At 39.8% G+C, this 21,755-nt stretch overlaps 1 protein-coding gene across 1 annotated transcript; it reads right to left on the bottom strand.

The window, feature by feature from the left end:
• Positions 1–242: 242 nt before the first annotated feature.
• LOC141791018 (uncharacterized) lies at positions 243–15,768 on the bottom strand. The gene is made up of 2 exons (XM_074671203.1): positions 15,492–15,768; positions 243–2,410 (listed from the first exon to the last, which is right to left on the bottom strand). Exons 1-2 carry the CDS (start codon positions 15,658–15,660, stop codon positions 687–689), a joined length of 1,893 nt encoding a protein of 630 aa, XP_074527304.1. The 5' UTR covers positions 15,661–15,768; the 3' UTR covers positions 243–686.
• Positions 15,769–21,755: the final 5,987 nt, after the last annotated feature.

Here is a 21,755-nt window from a genome sequence, read left to right as displayed (position 1 = left end):
GAAAATCTTCACTTTTTTTCTGATCAACCCCCTTAAATTTTTGCAGCTGCCTTTTAGTTTCCCTCCTTTCTCTGCATTTGTTTTTGCACCTTAATGTAAAATGAAGGACTCTTGTCTAATATAAGATAGGAATCTAAAAACCTGACCACCTCTGCAAGGGTACACTAAACTGCTTTATAAATGAAGACATGCACTGTGTTTACAGACACAAATTTATTCTAAATTTACATTTACATATCCGTTCAATGACTTATATAATAATAACACAAGCTTTAAAACTCTCAATACAACTTTATACCTTCATATCTTACAATTCTGTAGACAACTTCATAACTGAACACAAAGAGAGTCTGCTTCATTCAAGCATCTGTTGAGGTCTCCCCCCAAACTGTGGGTTGACATGTGAAGCTTCAGCTTAAGGAGAAATCTAGAGCCACACTCAAACAGCTGAGTCATACCCTTCAGTTAGAAACAACAATGTGTTGTCAGCCTCACTTTGCAGTTAAACGCTTTCCCACATACAGAGCAACAGGAAGGTTTTTCTTTGGTGTGCACAAACATATATGCAGTCAGATTTCCTTTATGGTAAAATCCTTTTTCACATTAAGAGCAGCTGAGAGGTTTTTCTTTGAAGTGGGCAAACACATGTATTTTTTGTGTGTGTGTGTCTAAACCCTTTTCCAGATTCAGCAGCAGAAAGGTTTTTCTTTGGTGTGGACTGACATATGTGAAGTAAGATTTGATTTACGGTTAAATCCTTTTCCACACTCAGAGCAGCAGAAAGGTTTTCTGTTTGTGTGAACACACATATGTGCAGTCAAATTTGCTTTGTAGCTAAATCCTTTTCCACACTCAGAGCAGGAGAAAGGTCTTTCCTGACTGTGTACAAACATATGTCTGGTCAAATTTCCTTTTTGGTGAAATCCTTTTCCACACTGAGAGCAAGAGAAAGATTTTGGTTTGGTATGGACAAGCATGTGTGCAGTCAGACCTCCCTTCTGGCAAAATCTTTTTCCACACTGAGAGCAGCAGAAAGATTTTTCTTTATTGTGGACTGACATATGTGCAGTCAGCCCTATTTTTCTTTTAAATCCTTTTCCACATTGAGAGCAACTGAAAGGTTTTTCTTCAGTATGAACAATCATGTGTGAAATCAATATTTGCTTATAGCTAAATGCTTTTCCACACTCAGAGCAGCTGAAAGGTTTTTCCTCACTGTGTACAAACATATGTGCAGTCAACCCTTCTTTTCTTGTAAATCCTTTTCCACACTGAGAGCAACTGTAAGGTTTTCCTTCTGTGTGGACAAACATATGTCCAGTCAACCCTTCTTTTCTTTTAAATCCTTTTCCACATTGTGAGCAACTGAAAGGTTTTTCTTCAGTATGGACAATCATATGCGAAGTCAATTTTTGATTATTGCTAAATCCTTTTCCACATTGTGAGCAACTGAAAGGTTTTTCTTCGGTATGGACAATCATGTGTGAAATCAATTTTTGATTATTGCTAAATCCTTTTCCACACTCAGAGCAGCAGAAAGGTTTTTCCTCACTGTGTACAAACATATGTGTAGTCAACCCTTCTTTTCTTTTAAATCCTTTTCCACACTGAGAGCAACTGTAAGGTTTTCCTTTTGTGTGGACAAACATATGTGTCTTTAGATATCTGTTTCTTTTAAATCTTTTTCCACACTGAGAGCAACTGAAAGGTTTTTCATTGGAGTGGACAAGCATGTGACTTCTCAGATGTTTGTTTTTTTTAAATCCCTTTCCACACTGAGAGCAACTGAAAGGTTTTTCTTTTTTGTGGATGATGGACATATGTCTGCCTAAATCTATTCTTCTAGTGAATCTTTTTCCACACTCTGAGCAGCTAAAATGTTTCTTTTCTATCAGAGAAACCACATGATTAGTTTTACTAGGCTCAGGACAATTGTTTGACTTTACAGTCTCTGCTCTATTGTCTGTGGCAGATCCTAATATTTGAAGACAGTTCCTGGTCTCTTCCAAGTCATCTGCTTTATTTTCAGACCCTGATCCAGTTTCTGAGGAGGCTTCAGTCTGAACCTCATTTTCGAAAGTCCTTTCTGGATCTGAGCTCCTTGCTGGTTCCGGTCTTCCACAGTCCTCTCCACCAGCTGCTGTTTCCATATGGCCAGTTAGTATCTGATAAAGCAGTGAAGACTCAGGTTCCTCTTCATCATTTTCACTCTTCATATGGACTGAAGGAAACAGGACCTTGGTATCAGCCTCCTCCAGTCCTTGATGCTGCTCTCTCCTCTGACCGATCCACACTTCCTCCTGTTCCTCTTTAATGAGTGGGGACTCATTCTCCTCCTGGTCTGGATAGGGGCTCCTCTCCTGCTGCTCAGGGGGAAGCTCCTCTTTCTTCACCATTGGTAGCTGAACATCTGCAGGACACAGTGAACAAATATTAATGAGATATTGGATCAATTTCCTCATGGAGAATCTGAAAGAAAAAACTCAGGATCTTTAGTTTCTGCTGCTGAACTGTAAGGACAATCGCACTGGACAATTGATTCCAGGATCCTCCTGCTTGTTGAGACATTGGGCCTCATTCACAAACAGTGCCCACGCTCAAATTTCTGCCTAAAACGTGCATACGAGCGTGTAATGCACTAATGTGTAATTCATTGACATTTTCTTTCTTGAATTTGTTCTTAGTCTGTGAACAAATGTCTTCAGACCATGCTTACACATGAATAATGACAACCAGCTCTCTCAAAAAGTGTAAACACAGAATCTTTTAACTAAATGAATGACATACTTGGTACGGTATGGCTTTATATGTGGTGGGATATGTTTCAGAGAAAAAAACTACAAGTTACATTTCAATTTCATCCCATCCAAGAAACATGAAAAGACAATGACATACAACAGGGGAAGGACTGGGGACAAACATATTGTCATTTCCGACGGACGCTTTGGGATTTTTAGTACTAGCTAAAGTTAGCCTACCCTTAGCTCCTATCTGCGTTGTTCATTAAGTCTCTCTGTTTGCTGGTAGTTCATTTGCCTGTTTTGTTCTACTTTTTGTCCTTTGGTGATCACACATCATTGGCTTTCTAAAACACTCAGAATAACCCGTTTATATGCCTGAGCAATTCAAGTTATTCCTTTTTACATGGTACACCGATCAAAACAGCGTTTCATGGACAACATCTCGATGCACGGAAAACGTAATGACACAATGCGCATCATCTCCGCCTTGTCTTGCTGACCATACTCATAAACTGTGCCAAGATGTCTGTCGATTTATTTTGGAAAATACATTTTCTTATTTCGAGCTTACCTTGCAGAATGTTCTTTATGGCTTTGTAAAGCATGATGCTTCAGTTGAAAAGAAAAACAATCTTTTTATCTAACTGCCTTCTTCCATCTGAAAAATATCGCCGTCTCTGTCCATCCCTCTCCTTTACCACAGCTGAAATTCTCATACATGCGTTTATCACTTCCAGACTCGATTACGGCAACAGTATTTTCTACGGCCTCCCTTCAAAACAACTCAACAAACTGCAATATATCCAAAACTCTGCTCCCGAGACCACATCACCCCTGTCCTCCAAAACCTTCACTGGCTCCCCATCAAATTTCAAATTCATTTCAAAATCCTCCTCCTAACCTACAAAGCCCTCCATAACCAGGCTCCTTGGTACATCACCGACCTGCTCCACCACTACACGCCCCCCTCCGATCCGCTGAAGCCCATCACCTCTCCCTACAGCCTGCCACCAAGCACCGAACCTGGGGGGACCGAGCTTATTCTGTCGCCGCCCCCACTCTCTGTGGGGGGCCTTACCACCTCACATCTGTATCTGTCCCGACCTCCCCACCTTCAAAACACTAACCAAAACCCACCTTTTTAAAAAAGCTTTTAATGTTTGATTGTATTTTAAATGCACTTTATTTTTCTGCTCTGCTTCTTTTCATTCATGTTTTATTACTGTGTGTTGTTTTATATGCTGTTTTTATCCATTGTGAAGCGTCTTTGAGTGTTATGAAAAGCGCTTTTATAAACAAAATGTATTATTATTATTATTATTATTATAAATCTCAAAATCCTCCTTGCAAAGTTTTATAATCACAAATGTAAATTTGCAAGAGTAAAACCTGTTTTTGTCTCTTTAAAGAAGAAATGAAATTGTACATCAAATCAATATCTGCTGCTAAAAATAAGCAAGCTGTCAAAACCAAAAGATTGTGCTCTCTCTTTAATATCTCTAATTCAGTCAGGACCACTTTGTCAAAAATAATCTTAATTAACTTACAGTTTCATTGTAATGCTAGACTCTGCACAGAGATGCCAGGAAGCTATCGGGGATTGAATATATTATTTTATTATTATTATTATTATTATTATTATTATTATTATTATTATTATTAATCTATTTACTTATTTATTTACCTATAAATTTATATAGGTAATAAGCCTCACATTACCCTTTAGCCTGATAAAAAGATATAGATCCAAACATTAGTACCTACAAATGACTATATTTATTACATCAGATGAAACTGCAATAAAAGTCCTATGGCATTTTGAGCATCTAGGATGGCTTTATTGCTAGGGCACAGATAACATTCAAAATCTGAGGCAGACCATCTGCCCATAGCTTTTAGGGTGGACCCAGGAGCAACCATAGCCCCTGTTGTTGCAGCTGCCATGCGGAACGAATGAAGCGTGTAGCGTTCTGGAGGAAGACAGTGGACAAAAATTATAACTGACGTTCCTCTCCTATCTCTATCAGTTTTAGAATGTTTCAAGAGAACAGAAAAGTAATGACTGTGTATGAGGCAGCAGGTGTAAACACGCTGGACTGGAGCACAGAGCTGAAGGACGAAGCGGCGGCCCCTAAGGTTTCTCGAATTCATACTGGAGAGGGATGACTGGATGGAAGACAGCGCTGCCAAAATGGCCTCATTTACTGGAGCTGTGCAGGCGACTGCTGAGGTCAGCAGTCTGGCTTTTTGGGTGGCGGGGCAGCGGCTGGAGTCGGAGCGACTCCTGGGTCCTGAGAGCAGTGTTTAAGTTTTGCCGAAGCCTTCTGGGGAGCGGAGACCCATCACACTTTAGGAACAGGGCAAACTGTTCTTGGTGAGAGGCTCCAACTGGAGCGGTAACATCGTTGGCAAACAGGAATTCCAACAGTATAGGAATCGGCCAGTCATTTATCATTTATCAATGGAGAGTGTACAAAAGGCTAGTGCTTACGGTTGTCATGGTAACACTGTTTTCCTATGCCGCTGGTAATCACTTCCGCCCGTCAGAAGTAGTAAAGAGTGAGACTTAAAAAAAGTTTAGAAAGAACAAAGTGAATATTGTGTAATTGCGGGTCAAGAGTTTATCAGTGCCTTTATTGCCTTGTCGTACAGATGTGTGTCTTTTGTGGACGCTCTGTGTTACAGTGAATGATGAACACAAGTATCACTAAATGGCAGCCTATATACATATTTTCCTCTATCGGCCATGAAGTGTGTTTTTCCACGTGCCTTATTGGTTGTTTTTGTGAGCTATAGATGCTATGAGTTTTCCTACAGCTGTTAAGTTGTATAGTATTTAGTTATTTACGGGTGTGTTTTGCTTATCATTGCTTGTTTAACATCTCAATTTGCGCCGCTGTGAGCGCTCGCTTTCTATACCCGCATCGTTATGGCGTACAGTGCTTACGCACCTCTCTGTTTATATTAATGTCTCAGCACTGTAGGAGAAAGCTTTAAAGGGTGAATAATGAATAATAACTGTGTAATCCATCTTACTGTTAAGTGGAAAAACAAAAAGGAGATTGTTGGAGTAATATTGTTTATTAATGTTACTGTTTCGGAACTGATTTGTGAACACGGGCGTGACGTAATAAACCCAGCCTGAAGAGTCATCCTTCTCTTCCTTCTTTCTGTGTCCTGACCGACACCCCTCCTGGATGTTGAATCAAACCTAAAAGAATCTGCCCCTAGAAGCCATAGAGCGTCAGGGGTGTGACTTCTACCTGCCAGATGGGAACTACGACGAGAAGGAGCCCTCTCGTCGTTGATGGCTTCCTCTGATTCAGAAATTTGACGAGGCTCTGCCATGACACTGTCAAAATGCCACAGGTCTTCGTCGTGGACGGGAGGCGACATCAGGAGCAGCAGGGTAAGTACGAGTAGGAGCAATCTTCTCTTCATGCAGGAGCTTAACTTGCAAAGTGCCAGCAGAGGAAGCAGGAAGTAGGTTTGACTAGAGCTCTTTAAATAGCCCACTCTGAATGCAATTTTCCAATGAGAGGCGTACACGGGAGTCACCCGAGCAATCAGCTGATCTGCATCGATGATGACAGCTAAGTTGTTAGAGCTTAATGTTGTGGCCTGCCTCAACTAATACTATGCTTGATTTCATTTTAATTTACTTGTGAACCCTGGCATGTCCTTATTATTTATTTATTTACTTATTCATTTATTTATTCATTGTTTGTGATTTTAGTTAATCTCTGTTTACTTGTCCTTTGCATTTTGTGTTTATTTAATGTTTATCCCTGGTTTTGTTAATTTGTGACATTGTTTTGTGACATGTACTGTTAAATAAAGATTATTACAAAAAAAACGCTTTGTCCTGTTGTATCCATAGCAACAACACCAACAGCAGCAGCAGCACGGCGGACTTTCCTGCACTCAAAAGACCAAGATTACTTGCAAACAAAACGTGCAGAACACAAATTAATGTTCCTTTCCATATGTTCCACCAAGTGTTGTGGTTAGAAAAGGAGCACTTGAGGGGTGTTTTTCAGGTTTATTAAAAAATATATATGAGTATCTTCCAGTTTTCAAAAGGGTTATTGGTGTTTACATGTTTACATGCACAACTGGGTTATTGTTAATATGAAAGGGTACTGACTGCATGTAAACGCATTGTTAGTTGTTGTAGGTAAAATTAAGTTAGCTTCCAGGGCTTAGCTTCATTGGCTAATCTGTAAAAAACGAAATAAAAGTGGGTGGCAAACATGCTGACCCCATCAAAGTAAGCTGATAGATCTAATATAACATCTTTTTCAAATGGAGCACAGGGTCTCTTCAGATGGAGATGTCTGGCAAATGGAAGATGACATGCAGCATGAAAATCAACAGCTTGTGATCAAGGTATGTTCGCTACATTTACTGTAAAACTATATTCTTAATGTCCTTTTTAGTGTACTAACTTATAGATTGTCTCATTTTACAGGTCAAAGTCCATCCAGATAACTCACAAGATAAGACAGATGCACCTGGACATGAGAGACAATACTTTCCAAATGAGGTACATTTTCGGATTGAAATTTCTTGATCATGATTTCTCTGTCAACTGATTGTGACAGGGTGAGGGATAAATGCCACCTGGATAGTCATCAAAGTTGTGTTTCTCTTAACTCACAGATGTAGTAGTTTCAATATGCAGTTATCTGCTGATGTATTTGGGAACACAACATTACAGAAGAGTTACCATCCTGATTCAGATTTTCTGTTAGGAGCAGAAAAGTTATAGCTTCTCCTTTGGTGTGTCACACATTTGCGAATCAATTCATAAAAATTGAGCACATACTAACAACTTGCCACCGTGAGTTGTGTAAAGTATAGCTTTAACAGACCACTTTTTCTACAAAGGAGGTGCACCTTTAGTATTTACAAATTTTGAAAAAAGGCCAGGGACCCAGGATGCTTGCCACTTGAGAGTGGGGTAAACATGGAAATGGATATGCCTCCGATGGCCACAGGTACAACTTAGGCTTTTACTGTAAAGCCTGTAAAGCCAATTTGGAAAGTCAAAATGATGAACTTAAGAACAATATCACACAGTGTTCAGGGTGTAGTTCACCACTTGTCCCAAACAACCTAAACAATGGAAGCTTCTTCATCAATGTTCAAAAATGCGGTCAGCACCAGGGGAAATTTTATCAGATCCTAACAATCTGTCTTATTCAATTCAGACGATTCACCTCTTTACAAATCATCCAAATTTTCCATCTGGCCCTTTCACCTCCACCTTAATGAGCTTCCACCAAACATGAGGTTCAAACATGTGATGCTGATTGGACTGTGGTTTGGATCAACAGAACCTCAGATGCACACTTTCCTCAAACCTTTTGTAGACCAAGCTAAAGTGCTTTCAACTAAGGGAGTGTTGTGGAGAAAGGGTGGGAAAGTTGTCAGCAGCAAAGTTGTTGGTGTATGTTGCTGTGTTGATTCCACGGCCAGACCAGCAATGCAGGACTGTACACAGTTAAATGGATATTTTGGCTGTGGTTTCTGCCTTCACCCAGGCACACTTGTAAATGGAGAAGTGAAATACACTGTCACCGATACAGATTACCCTGACAGAGGTGCAGAGAGCATGCTACATGACCCTACAGAAAACTGTTAGGGGAGTAAAAGGACCATCTGCTTCAATTAATACGCCATGTTTTGACATTGTGAGGGGTATGCCTGAGGGATATATCGATTATCCATTAATTTTAGTTTTCTTCGTGGACGATTTCAATGAAAAAAAATAAATAAATAAAAATTCTCCCCTTGCCACGGCCTTTTGCCCTCAGGAGCTTCCGTGGCTTCCCCCTTCCCACGTCTCCTTCAGAGAGATGTGCGCACTTATTGCAAAAACATAGCTAGCGAAAACAACAGTGAGAAGTTTGTTCCAACAAATGTTCTGTATCTTCAGCTGTTTGGAACTGGTATGGCTTTGAGGCGACAGACGCGTAACGACGGACTGCACGCTGCAAAGTTTGTTTAAAGCCAGTTGTAACAAAAGGCAGCAACACAACAAACTTATTCCAGCATCTGAAGCTGAAGCATCCAGCTGAGTGGGAGAAATGTTACTCTCTATGGGGCGAACATGACTGCGACCACCAACAAACTCTCGCTAGAAATGACGTTACTGTGGTGGAATCATTTACCCAAGGAACTACTTATGATAAGAAAGTGTTGTGTCTCAAAATTCTGGTTGAGGCTATCTGATGTCTCTATTTCTTCAGGTCCAATAAATGTCAAAAGTCAAGAGAAAGAGCCTTTAAAAAATGCATCCAAAAAGTCTTTATTCAGCAAAAGGTTGAACAAAGGTTGTGAGCATGGGTTCAATTGAATCCAGACTGGCTGGACAAAGGCTTACAGCTTCTTATACACCCTTTTCTAAGGGGGCGGCCTTACGCCCCCTTTCCAATTCTAGCAATATGGTTCGTTTAGTTTTTAATGGTAATCTCATCAAACGTGGGCTCCACCCCTCATCCTTCCCACTTACTACAGATTATATTGGTGTCCTAGAGTTCACGAAACTTCTGGGTCTTCTACTTCCAATTTTAATGGTTTCTCAGTGGCACAGTTCTTTTAATAAAAATTAGGCCTAATCAGGCCTTTGTTCATTTAATGATTAAGCTTTCAGGATACAAAAGGTTTACACAAATGAAACATGTATCATCTTGTATGTTCACACAAGCAGATAAACAATACCTCATGCTGGTGATCTCATATCAATGATCTCATAATAGTTAGCTCATTACAGTAGCCTCATTAGGTGTCATTAAGTGTAAAGTGGAAAACACTGAGCTTCCAGAGCCTGTCTGAGTCTTGCTTATCTGAGAAATATCTATCTGAGTCCCCCAGCATACAGCTTCTTGGAAACTACCTAATGCCCCAACATTTGTCTAGGTTGCATATAACAGGTGCCTTCAACAGATATTGCGATTCCCTTGGGCCGGCGGTCTTTGTTTCGGCCTTTTTTCACAAGCCTGTGGGTTAGCACACAAGGGAGTCAGACCACCGAGGCAGCCTACAGTAGAGTCATCCGAGTTTGGATTCCTCTTTCGTCAAGAGGCTCCGTGAAAATACTCTACAAAAGGAGCATGATGGAGAGCCATACCCGACGCTTTGCACATCGCCAAAGATGTGGTACCCATATACACTGTAGAAAAAGACGGGATTTATCCACATGCTGAAAACTATAGACCCCCGGTATGCACTGCCAAGCCGCAAGTATTTTACAGAGGTTGCCTTGCCCCACTGTACCACAGTACTCGGGTAAAAATCAGCAGAGAGCTGGACTTTGTGGAGTATTTGTCTCCAAACAGCGTACTTTGCGGAGGATCACAAAGGTGAGCTTATTACCCAGGGACTGAATGATGCCCTGTGTTCCTGGAACCTGTCCGAGCATCGTCTAATCTCCATGACAACAAACAGATAGCCCAACCTTCAGTGCTTTGGACACAAACTGCACAACGCCATTGGTAGGTATAACCACAAGTCAGTTAAGTTAAATATCTTTGGTTGTACATTCTTCATCCTCATCCACCAATCTAAAAATAGAACAGTTTTATTAAGTTCGAAGCTTATTGGGTTACTGAAAGAGGTAAATCAAGAAAAAAACAGGGCAAATTATTTGCTATTTGTGTCATTTAACAAGAAAAATTAATGTGGCACACATTTGATCTGTTTTTGATTCATTAAGCCACAGTCATTGCGAATGGCTTGTGAAACACTCTTTTTAAATACTACATAATTCTCTTCACAACACATACATGTATATGATAAGTACAAACATACATTGTTTCTTTATCTATGTCAAAGTGTGTGTCTGTCTATTTGGTCTTTTTGTTGATAAAGTTTTGAAATACAAAAGAAAAGGAAAACTATTTTTGACATGAAGCATGTTTCATTGTTATCAATGACCCAGTAGTGATGTTTTTGTGCTATCGGAGTCTGCAAGAAGGTTGTTTCTGCTTTTCCCTGTAGTTGGAAAAAAGAAGAGTGTCGGGTGAAGCACAGTCAGAGCTTGACCTGCCCCCTCATCAGCTGACAGCAGAGTCCCCAACCAGGTGGGGCTTGCCAACAAAAAATGATAGCACGATTCCTGGAACAGGAAAAGGCTATAGCCCATGTCCTGGAGTCTGCCATGAAAAGCCGCTGTCTTGTGCCCTCTTGGCAAGACATTGAGGGTTTGGAGTCAATAAATACATTAAACATTAAACCTGTCATCCTTGATTTATTACTTGGTTCCATACTGTGTGCTTTGCTACATTTTTCTTTACATAAGTATTCTATTTAAGAAATAAATTTTGCCTTCCTTGGGAGCTCTTTATTTAGTTTTATGAAAAGTAATTCTACACAAAGTGCAATTTATATATGTTAGAAAGAGAAAAACCTTATAAAGATGTTGAATTTTGCTAAGAGTAAAATGATCATGTCATGTGGTCCTGTAAGTTGTGGCATTGTTAAAAGCTAGAGATAACACAAAAAAAAAAACAATATTGTGGTGTTTTTTCTTCCGCTTGTCCTTCAATGAGAGAATTCCTTGTCTATGTTTTTTTAAATGGTTTGGCTTTCAGCATAAATGTTAGAAAGTTTCTCTTTTTTCTCTTTTTTTTCTCTTTTTCTTCAATAACAACCCTGAGTTTATTGCTGTATCTTATTTCCTAATGTCACTTTAACTGCTGTTGTCATAATCCCCATTGATGCTGCGATAACTATTTTTATTATTATAACTATCATTACTATTATTGTTATTATTATTATTACTATAATCATTATTATTATTATTATTGATATTATTATTGTTATTGATATTATTATTATCACTATTATTGTCGCTATTCTTATTATTGCCAGTATTTTTATTATTTTTATTTTTATTGCTATTGTTTGTATTTATTTTGTATTTTGCTATATAGAACCTGTGTTTTAATTTATTTTCTTTCTACTCTTATCTATTCTGCACATCTTTTTTTGTACTACGGTGTTACTTGCTGCTGGAATCTGAATTTCCTGAGGGAACCCTCCCAAAGGATTAATAAAGTTCCTATATATTCTATCTATCTTTTCTAACTAAAAAGTGTATTGTTACACGCGTGTAACAAAAGAACAGCTGGTGCTTTAATTCCAGGAAAGAAGAGAGGTTAGCTTTGTTCATTATTTGATCAAATACAAGCAAAAAATGTTTTGAGTTGTCTCTGTCATTGTATTTATTGTTTCTTTTAAGACGTGGGGAACGGAATCTGAAAAATTCATAAATTGAATTTTTTGTGAAAAAAAGGCACATATCGCCCAGCCCTAGTGTGGGGCTTTGTCCCAGATGCAGTCTTGTTGGGTGTTGCCAGGCAGCATGCAGTACCTTTACTTTAAATATTAAATATAAATATTCAGTGCACAGCCCAATATAGTTTTCATTAAAATGAATTTAAGACAACTTGCCTGATTTTCTTGACTCTGTCGGTCCATTTTTTATGAGAGCTGTTGTCTCGCTAGCTTCATGATGGTGACACTGTTTTCTCCACCAGCACACCGCAAAGAGCACTGTGTCATGCAGCTATGGGTATACATTTCAGTTAAAAACACGGGTGCTCGTGTATTGATTGAATGATATTTGATTTTAACACTGGACAAAAAAAATTAAAGAAATCACATTTATTACTGCCCTGGAGGTCAGGGGCTGATAAACCAGGTTGAAAGAGTGCCCGCCCGTATGTGACGCTCCGTGAACAACAGCAAACGTACCCATAAACAAACAGGAATAATCTGATTGGTCAATACTAGTCAGCCTCCTATTGGTTGATCCACAAAAAATTTCGAGCGCACACAGAGATCTGTGAGCAAACATTCCCTTAGCGCGAGAGGAAAAACCAGAGTGTGAGCGCAGGAAATCTGCGCGAGCAGCATTATATCCGAGCGCAAGGACACAGTTTGAGCACGCACAGCATTATAACCGAGCACGAGGACCCAGTTTGAGCACGCGCAGCATTATAACTGAGCACAAGGACACAGTTTGAGCAGGCACAGAGCAAATTTGAGCGCAAGAGCTGAGTTTTGAGAGACAATATCACAAAATCTGAGCGTGAAATCAATATAATACTGCTCTCAAATCAATTTAAAATGCTCTTGATTTAAGATAGGATATTCATTCTATACACCTGATCCAACAAATCAACCATGTAAAGCAAGGGCGTAGGTTTGGTCTCAACATTGGTAGGGACGATATAACAGCATAACCTGCATGTACACTTTTTGCTGGGGACGGAACATTAATAAGACCAAACAGATTGGGTGAACGGGGGTCAGGGCTACATTTCTCACAAATATGAACCTAATTAATTGATAGGCTAAATGATCAATGCAAAATAAATCTGTATTGACTTATACTAACTTTCATGTATTGGTTCAACTGATACACCATTTGATTCAAACCTTTATTTTCAAAAACTACTAAAGAAACATTTTAAAAATTTCCAGAATAAATGTCTGGATTTTATTAGCAAATTTAAATTGCAATATTTGAACATAACTTAAAATTATATTAACATACACAATACAAATTTGTTAATAATCTCTTAACTGAATGCAAAAATTAACATTTGTATTAAGACCACTCAACATTGTCTGTCCTATAAATAAATTAAATATAACTGAAAAAACGTCTTAGAGAATAACAAAAATAAATAAAAATTGAGCCTTCCTTCAGGTAAAACACTACTGCTTTTGTCCACAAGCACAGCCAAACTCATAGACAGCAACGCTCCTGAAACTGCATTAATCGTCCAAAAACTCGTGTTTTTCACCAATATTCCATCATAGTCTGCTCCGGGTTAAATATGGATGATCTGCTGAAGTCTGTGTCACTCCAGACAGCGCTGTGTGGCTGTAATGACCTCTGAACTGAGGACTTTGTTTACGCTTGCCCCTCAAAGAAAGGAATCAGCTCTCTAGAGAGTACTGCGCATGCGCAGTATGCTTACTCTGATGCAGGTCGGACTTTCAGTAGCAAATTTAGTGGTGTGTTCCCACTCCACAACTCCACAACATTGGCATCTTTTTACATTACTAACAGTGGCTGCTGCTGGCCGAAAAAAAACGTCTAATATCCCTCCTCTTCGAGGGAGGCGGCATGTTGTCGAGTCGACACGTATTTCCGTCGGGGCTTAGTGAGTGTGCGTGTGTGTGTGTGTGTGTGTGTGTGTGTGTCATTAGCCAATCTAACGTGCGTTTGAGGAAAAAAAAAATGGACCGGCACATTCAGCGAGTGAAAAGGGGTAAATTTAAGTCTGAACATTGTGAAAATAATTCACTTAATAACGGTAGGATCAATTCTATCCTTACAACATATGGGAAGAAAATCTGAATTCCCGATATAACTGAACTCATTATATAATGCAAAAAGTTGCTTAAAAGTTGGTGGGGACAACTTGTGCCTCCTGAAAAGTTGGTAGTGTTATGTCCCTACCGTCCCTATGCAAACCTACGCCCTTGATGTAAAGACAATCCAGTTGATTGATTGAATAGTTTGCGTCAGGTGTGTTTTTGCTTGGTTGGAAAGAAAACCTGTAGCCACAGTGGCCCTTTACTGGATCAGTTTGACACCCCTGTTGTAGAGTATTTCCACGGACCCTCTTGATAAAAGAGGAATCCAAACTCAGATGACTCTACTGTGGGCTGCCTCGGTGGTCTGACTCCCTCGTGTGAGCAAACAGGCCGAAACAAAGACCACTGGCCCAAGGGAATCACAATTTCTGACACCTCTTATGCATATCATAGATGATCTTTGGGGCATTAGGTACTTTCAAAAAGTTGTGTGCTGGGTGACTCAGATAGATATGACTCAGACAGGCTCTGAAAGCTCAGTGTTTTCCACTGTACACCAAATGAGGCTAATGTGATAAGCAAATTAGTATGAGATCATTAATATGAGATCACCAGCATGAGGTATTGTGTATCTGCTTGTGTGAACATACAAGATGATACATGTTTCATTTGTGTAAACCTTTTGTATCCTGAAAGCTTAATCATTAAATGAACAAAGGCCTGATTAGGCCTAATTTTTATTAAAAGAACTGTGCCACTGAGAAACCATTAAAATTGGAAGTAGAAGACCCGGAAGTTTCGTAAACTCTAGGACACCAATATAATCTGTAGTAAGTAGGAAGGATGATCACCATTAAAAACTAAACAAACAGTATTGAAAGAATTGGAAAAGGGGCGTAGGGCCACCCCCTAGGGAAAGGGTGAGAAGCTGTAGTCCTTTGTTCAAGCCAGTGAACCGATGCTCACAAACTTTGTTCAACTTTCTGCTGAATAACAAACTTTTTCTGCAGGGCCACCGTTTTCAAAGAGAATATTTTCAATAAATCTAACTAGAATCAGGGTTGAGAGAAGAAAAGTGTGAGCCACTAAGCCATCACTGGACAAAGCTGATTTAAAAACTTTAAAAAAAAAACAGAGCAGCGGCTGTTTTCACACACTTTTGTCGCTATATAGACTTTCATGTTTCTCCTGTCGGTGGGTTACACAGTCTTGGTCATAAAGTGTCAATATATCAACATGTTGCACGCAGCACTAGCGACCTACAGCCCTGTTTTCCTTTACTAAAAAGGGCTCCTTCAACTCAGCGCCATTTGATCAAGAAAATAATGTCCTCAACATTTTACCAACCGTTTGTATCTTGAGTTTGTGGCTGATGCAAAGCGGATGTCACACACATGTTCAGAAACTAACCTGCTCTGTGCAGCTTTATCTCAGGGATTAAAACCACATCCAGTATTTCTCTTTGTCGCTGCAGCTCCTCTTCGTATCCAGATACTGTTCTTCTTTCTCCCAGGTCTCTGATGACCGCAGCGAGCAGCCGCCGCTCGAACAAATCTTTAAGGTCCTGAAATCTGGACATCTCCTCACATCCAGCTGTCAGATAAGAGAAATGAAACTAGACATCGATGTATTTCTCTGAGGTGGATTTCAGAAAGTCTGGTCTCATGAAAACACGTGGTCTGCGTGTGCGTCTCAATCATAGACTGTAAAAAAAAATGGACGAAGCGTCGCTGACGTCACCCGTGCGTTCTGAGACACGATTTTGAAGCCAATCCATGGCTGCGGCCATCATGGAAATACAGCCTTCCGGTGAAGCCAGGCTCCGGTTCAGAGGCGGAGTCTGGGCGGGCTGAATTGTGGTTGGGCGATGAAACCGCGCCCATTTAGTTCGACGCTACGGCTAAGCTACGCTAAATGCTATTTAGCGGAGCTAACGTAAGCTAACTGGCTACTGAACGGCAATCCCCTTCCTCTCCGAACCTCCGCACCCTTCGATCGCACTTTTTGAGGTAAGTTGAGCCAAAACTTTAGAAAGTTGTGAGAAACTGTCATCTTGTATGACAATATACAATTTTATTATTTAAACATGCAAGTTATTTCTTAGTGTACAAGTATAGACTAATCCTATGGCTGATTTGCGGGCGCCGCCATCATGGCTGGCCGCCATTAATGCGGTGGAACAGCGGTATCTACTACCACCCGCTGGCTGTGCGAGCGATAGAAATGTTGGTAATAAAAACGTTGCAGAACCACAAGAGTACTGAAATCAGAGGGACATAAGGCTTAAGTTATGTTTTACAGATGAATGATTTTGCCCATGTCAAATATTTATTTAAAAAATAACGTAAAAAATTTGAATTTAGGTCCAGAGTTCACGCTTGACTCTATATGCGACCAACCTCCAGAATTTACTCATACCACTTGCGGTTATAACCAGCCTTTAACAGCAACAAAACAGCCTGAAACACAAACGCTCATCTAGTATCATGTCTTACAAGAGCAACGATGAAGCCACACACTTAAGTGGTCCTACAAAATACTACCTGAGTTAAAGAAAAGAAAAAGCCGAACCCAACTTCAACCTGAGCTGACGATCGTGTTATCACACTGCAGCCCATCTTTAACTACACTACGGGATCTCGAAAGTGACTGGAAAAAGTCACTACTCCATCTATTTGCTTTCAAGTTGGATAGAAAAAGTAAAAAAAAGTATGACTACTGCCTCTTGTTTATATTTTGATGCATTTCATACAGTAAACAATCAGTACCTTCAGTAAACTCCCAGTTAGCTTCTTAGCTTCTTTTTTCTATCATGAGCAGCTCACAGCTACGTTTCCACAACACAAAACACCAACAAACACTCTGCAGGATGTCGCAAAACTTTGAATGAACTATTTCGCTCACCCATTGATGACTTAAGTCCTCAAAGTCTGATAAATCCAGCTGCAACCGCTGTTCACCTTAAACTTTGACATCCAGCCGTCCTGCTATCCTCGCCATAAAAGTTAAGTGATGTCCTCTGTTTGTTGAAAGTTACCTGCGGTCCTCCGGTTATTGATAGTTAACTGCTGTCCTTTGTTGTTTATTTCTCCATCAGATGAGCTGAAGTTACGTCTTAGTGCTGTGAGCCTGCACATGCTAACCAGCTAAGTCTTGTATTTAGCTCATGAATATTCAATTAGCCATGTGCTGCTTGGGAACAAGCAGGATAATCGCTACCTGGTATCCGCACAAAGAAAGTTCTTCATATAAAATAAAAACAATAACTATGAACTAATATATAGGAAAATATAGAGTATTTAATTATCATTTTTCATGAACTTACACCGTGTGGCTGATTACTGGGTACCATCTTGTGGTGATCTACCGTAACTGCAATGGAAAGTACAGTGAAGGACAGTAGCGCAGTCCATAAGGTGTCAGACAGGGACACTCCGCCCGAAGCAAAGGCTTGTGCTGAAAACACTCATTTTTTTCAAAAGATGTAGTTTTCCACTGCTATTATGGCAGCCTAAAACGGCACACATTCTTCCAGATCTTCATGGCATAGTTATATTAGGTGGTAAAGCATAAATATTATGGTTTTGGTTAATTCGTCTGACCGCTCTGATTTAAACATATGCTAGTTAAGGAGCGTTTTCCAACGCAGTAATGGCGGCTCGTCACCTCGCGAGGTTCTCAGGATTGGTCTATACATCCGGGTATTTCTCGCGAACACAATCTTTTCATACTATTTAATGTGAACGCACTACATACTATTTTTGACGTCACACTAAGTATGAGTAGTACGTTAGTATGCCATTTCGGACACAGCCTGAGCCTGTTTTCGAATTCGCCTACTACATACTACTTTCATAAGTAGTATGTAGTATGACTGTTCTGTTGGGTTAATTTTTGTAGTATGCTACGCTGGTCTTCAGTTCAAAGAAAACAGAAGTTGGCTACGGCTGACTTTTTTTCCCCAACTTTATTGAAAATGTACAAAATAAACAAACCACGAGTAACTTATTTGCAAATATATAATCAGAGAGAGCATTTTATATCAACTTTCAGTGGTGGAGATGATGAGGATTTAAAGATTAAAAAGAAACGGCTCTCACATTTATATTCCTCTGCTACTCCGGTTGTTGTTGCTCCGCTCTCGGCCATTTTCATTTCTGATATGGGACCAGGCGCGTTGCATTATGGGTAACAGTAGGCGAAGCAGACTGGTCCGATGCATACTGTGGATTTTTCCCGATTCAGTACGTCATCCGGGTGTTTTTCTCATACTACATCTCTGACATTTGTTCGCATACTGCATACTGCATACTGCATACTACATTTTAGTCGAATCAGTAGGCACTGCCAGTATAGTGTGCGAATTCGAAAACAGCCTGTGTCTTTGGTTCTTAAATGCCAAGCTAAATGACAGGGGTTGATTCTGATTGGCTGACATAGGTTTAAGTTATAAGGTTACTTCAGCTTTTATCTGTAAATCGACGTGTATTTTTCATTTTTGTTCGTGCCATGTACTTAGAACTTTCAATAATTTCAAACTAACAATTGCTTGATCATAATTTGTAATGCTGCTCAGGAGAGCTCCATGATGACATGCAGGTTATGTGAGAAGTGGAAATGTGTTGTCCCAATTTTGCCATCTATAAGAATAGTGTATCAGACACAGGGGGGCATTTATACAGCATCCAAAAACACGTCATCATAGTTGCCACTTTGGACAGGAACATGAAAAAGAGTCAGTATCTACCCGTTCAAGAATAAGACATACAGGATGCAATCTGAGTGTAAACTCAGACAACACCTAACAGGACTCTGTGAAAGTTGTAAGACGGCAGAAACAGTATAACATGTTCTCGTTGAGTGTACTCAACATGTAAAAGGAAGACAACAGGTGATATACCAGCTTGTTAAGGAAAACTTGGTTCTTCTCCTTGGGTCAGCAGCAGACAAAAAATATGAGCTGTTAATGAAATACTTGAGGGAGACTGGTTTAATGTGCAGAATTTAACCTTGGAATTTTGGATGTGTGTGCATATATACATATGTGTGTGTGTGTGTATGTATGTATGTGTGTGTATAATTTTTGTTGATATTATTATTTACTCCACAATTTCCTGTGTCACACTCCAATCCTACAGGTGGCGGCAATACACCTTAAGCTAGCTGTCAACGGCTAATAAAAAAAGAAGAAGAAAAAGAAGAAGAAGAAGACAACTCAGAAAAAGACCTCAGCGTTTTGTTTTCTTTTTCGTCTTTGACTGTGTGAAGAGATGTCCAGATTTCAGGATCTTAAAGATTTATACGAGCGGCGGCTGCTCACTGCATTTATGAGATATGGATGAGCAAAGAACAACGCCAGCGTACGAAGAGGAGCTCCAACACCAGAGAGAACTACTGGAGGAAAGAGAAAACATCTCTAGCACTGTTTATAAACATGCTTATTCAGGTGCAGCCAGGGCTTAGGTTATAAAGAGGCCTGGCTGCTCCCAGGTCATTTTTCTCTCCGAAGATGGAAAGAAGGTTGTATTCACTGTATCAGGGACTAACCCTAACCTTAACCTTCCAATAAAATAAGGAGAAGGTGTGAGGTGTGCACCTCAAAAAGAAAAATGTAAATCATTTGCTCCAAATGTGAAAAGCCTGCCTGCAAGGCCCACTATGAAGTGGTCTGCAAGACCTGCTGCCCCTGAGCGCGCCCACACACATGCAAAAGCACACTCATACACATCTAACGGGGGTTTTGAGGGTTAAAATTCTAAATCAATCACTGCACAAAAAACTAGAAATGAATTTTAATCAGTGTTGCTGTTAATAAAATCTTAGACTGTATTATTATTACGTAAGAATTATTGATGGCACTGAGAATATATAAAAATGTAAACTTTGAGGGTTTTTTCCAACAGGTGCATTGTGTAAACAAATTGGCATTTGAAGGGTTAAAAACAAAAAGTTGTGAATATTTCATACTTAATGACAAGCACACATGTTTGATAACTTTATGCAGTAAAAGTAGCAAAAAACATACATAATAATAATAATAATAATAATAAAATCTGGATCACTCTGTAGGTTGGCCTTTTTTTGGACAATCATGAAAAAAGTGTGATGTTATTTTACAGGCCAGAGAGTTCAATAAGTCTGACCAGTTAATATTGTCAGCCGAGATTGTCTCATACCACAAAAGCTCACACACAGCTCTTAATTAATGCCAGGGGCTAGCTAGCATAGATTCTGTTTCACTGTTGACAGACTAACTAGATAACCATGAAAGCAGTATAACTCTAAAAACAACACGATGGATACAGGATTAATTTTCTTCCCATTCAAACATCCTGCTTTTTAAACTCCTACTTAAAAATGTGTTACAGCAATTCCGTGGATAAATTTGACATATGACAGTGATGGTGATTTAAAAATGCTGACTTCATTTTATGAAAAGTGAATTTCTATTCTTGTGATGACTACAGTTGGTCTATAAATTGTGTAAGAAAAGCCTCCTTGTTAAGCCTTCATGATTGATACCAACGTGTTGACATGTCTTCAGGGACTGTTTCTGTAACACTTGAATAAAAATACTTTTTTTTCTGTCGTTTGCCAAGAGATTAAAGTATCACCCTTTTACAGTGGTGTCAAAGTGAAGTGAATTTTGGTGTTATTATTATGACTCTAACTACCATTTTGATTCATCACAACTTTGTGTTAATCAGCCAGACCTTAAAATACACAGTCCTTAAGTTGCACCTTCTTCATACTGATTAATGTCAGGACAAAGTGTCCTTTAGTAAACTGTAAATAAGTTTGAAGAGATGAATGACATTAGATAGAGACGTGCTATATTGGAAAGTTAAATCTTTTTCATTTCACTAAAACAAATGTTATGATTGATTGATGTTTCAGGACACTGAAGCGAGCGAAACTCAAAACCTAACTGATTCAAAACCACCACCGGAAGGAGAGAGGAGGACAGAAAGAGGAGAGGAGAGAGGCAGGAGAGGCTTGAGGAGAGACATTGAAAGTATGGAGACACCAAGACAGGAGCAGGGGACAGAAGTAAGACAAGTATGGAGGAGACAAGGAGAGAAGAAATGAGACTAGAGCAAAAGGAGAAGGAGAAACCAGGACAGGAGCAGGGGACAAAAGACAGACAGGTGAGTGTGGAAGGAGAGGAAAGGAAAGAGGGAGGAGAGGAGAGAGGCAGGAAGGGCTTGAGGAGAGAAATTGAAAGTATGGAGAGTCCACAACAGGAGCAGGGGACAAGAGAAAGACAGGTAAGTATGGGGAGACAAGGAGAGAAGAAATGAGACTAGAGCAAGAGGAGAAAGAGAAACCCTGCTGGGAGCAGAGGACAGAAGAAGGACCAGGAAGTATGGAGGACACAAGGAAATATGACTGGATACTGGAGGAAAAGGGGAAGGAGAGACCAATTCAGGAGCAAAGGACAGAAGTGTCAGGCAGGAAACAAATTCTGAACCCACGAGCAGAACACAGGGACTGGAATTCAGATCAGTGTTCAAAAAATGTTTATTGATTACAAAAAAACTATTGTTCAGCAAGTCCGGGATTGTTTAGTCCAAAAAAGAGTCCAGGGAGGGGAAAGTGAATGTCCAATGTGGGGGGTAAATCTGGTAATGTAGATGAATCCAGGGATGTAGAGAAGGGTATGGCAGGCTGGGG

Source organism: Halichoeres trimaculatus, unplaced genomic scaffold, assembly GCF_033239565.1.
Source record: "Halichoeres trimaculatus isolate MK-OKI-2021-1 unplaced genomic scaffold, fHalTri1.1 fHalTri1_scaffold_1, whole genome shotgun sequence".
NCBI classification, from domain to species: domain Eukaryota; kingdom Metazoa; phylum Chordata; class Actinopteri; order Labriformes; family Labridae; genus Halichoeres; species Halichoeres trimaculatus.
The sequence above is the reverse complement of the archived record's forward strand: the minus strand, read 5'-3'. Positions and strand labels throughout refer to the sequence as shown.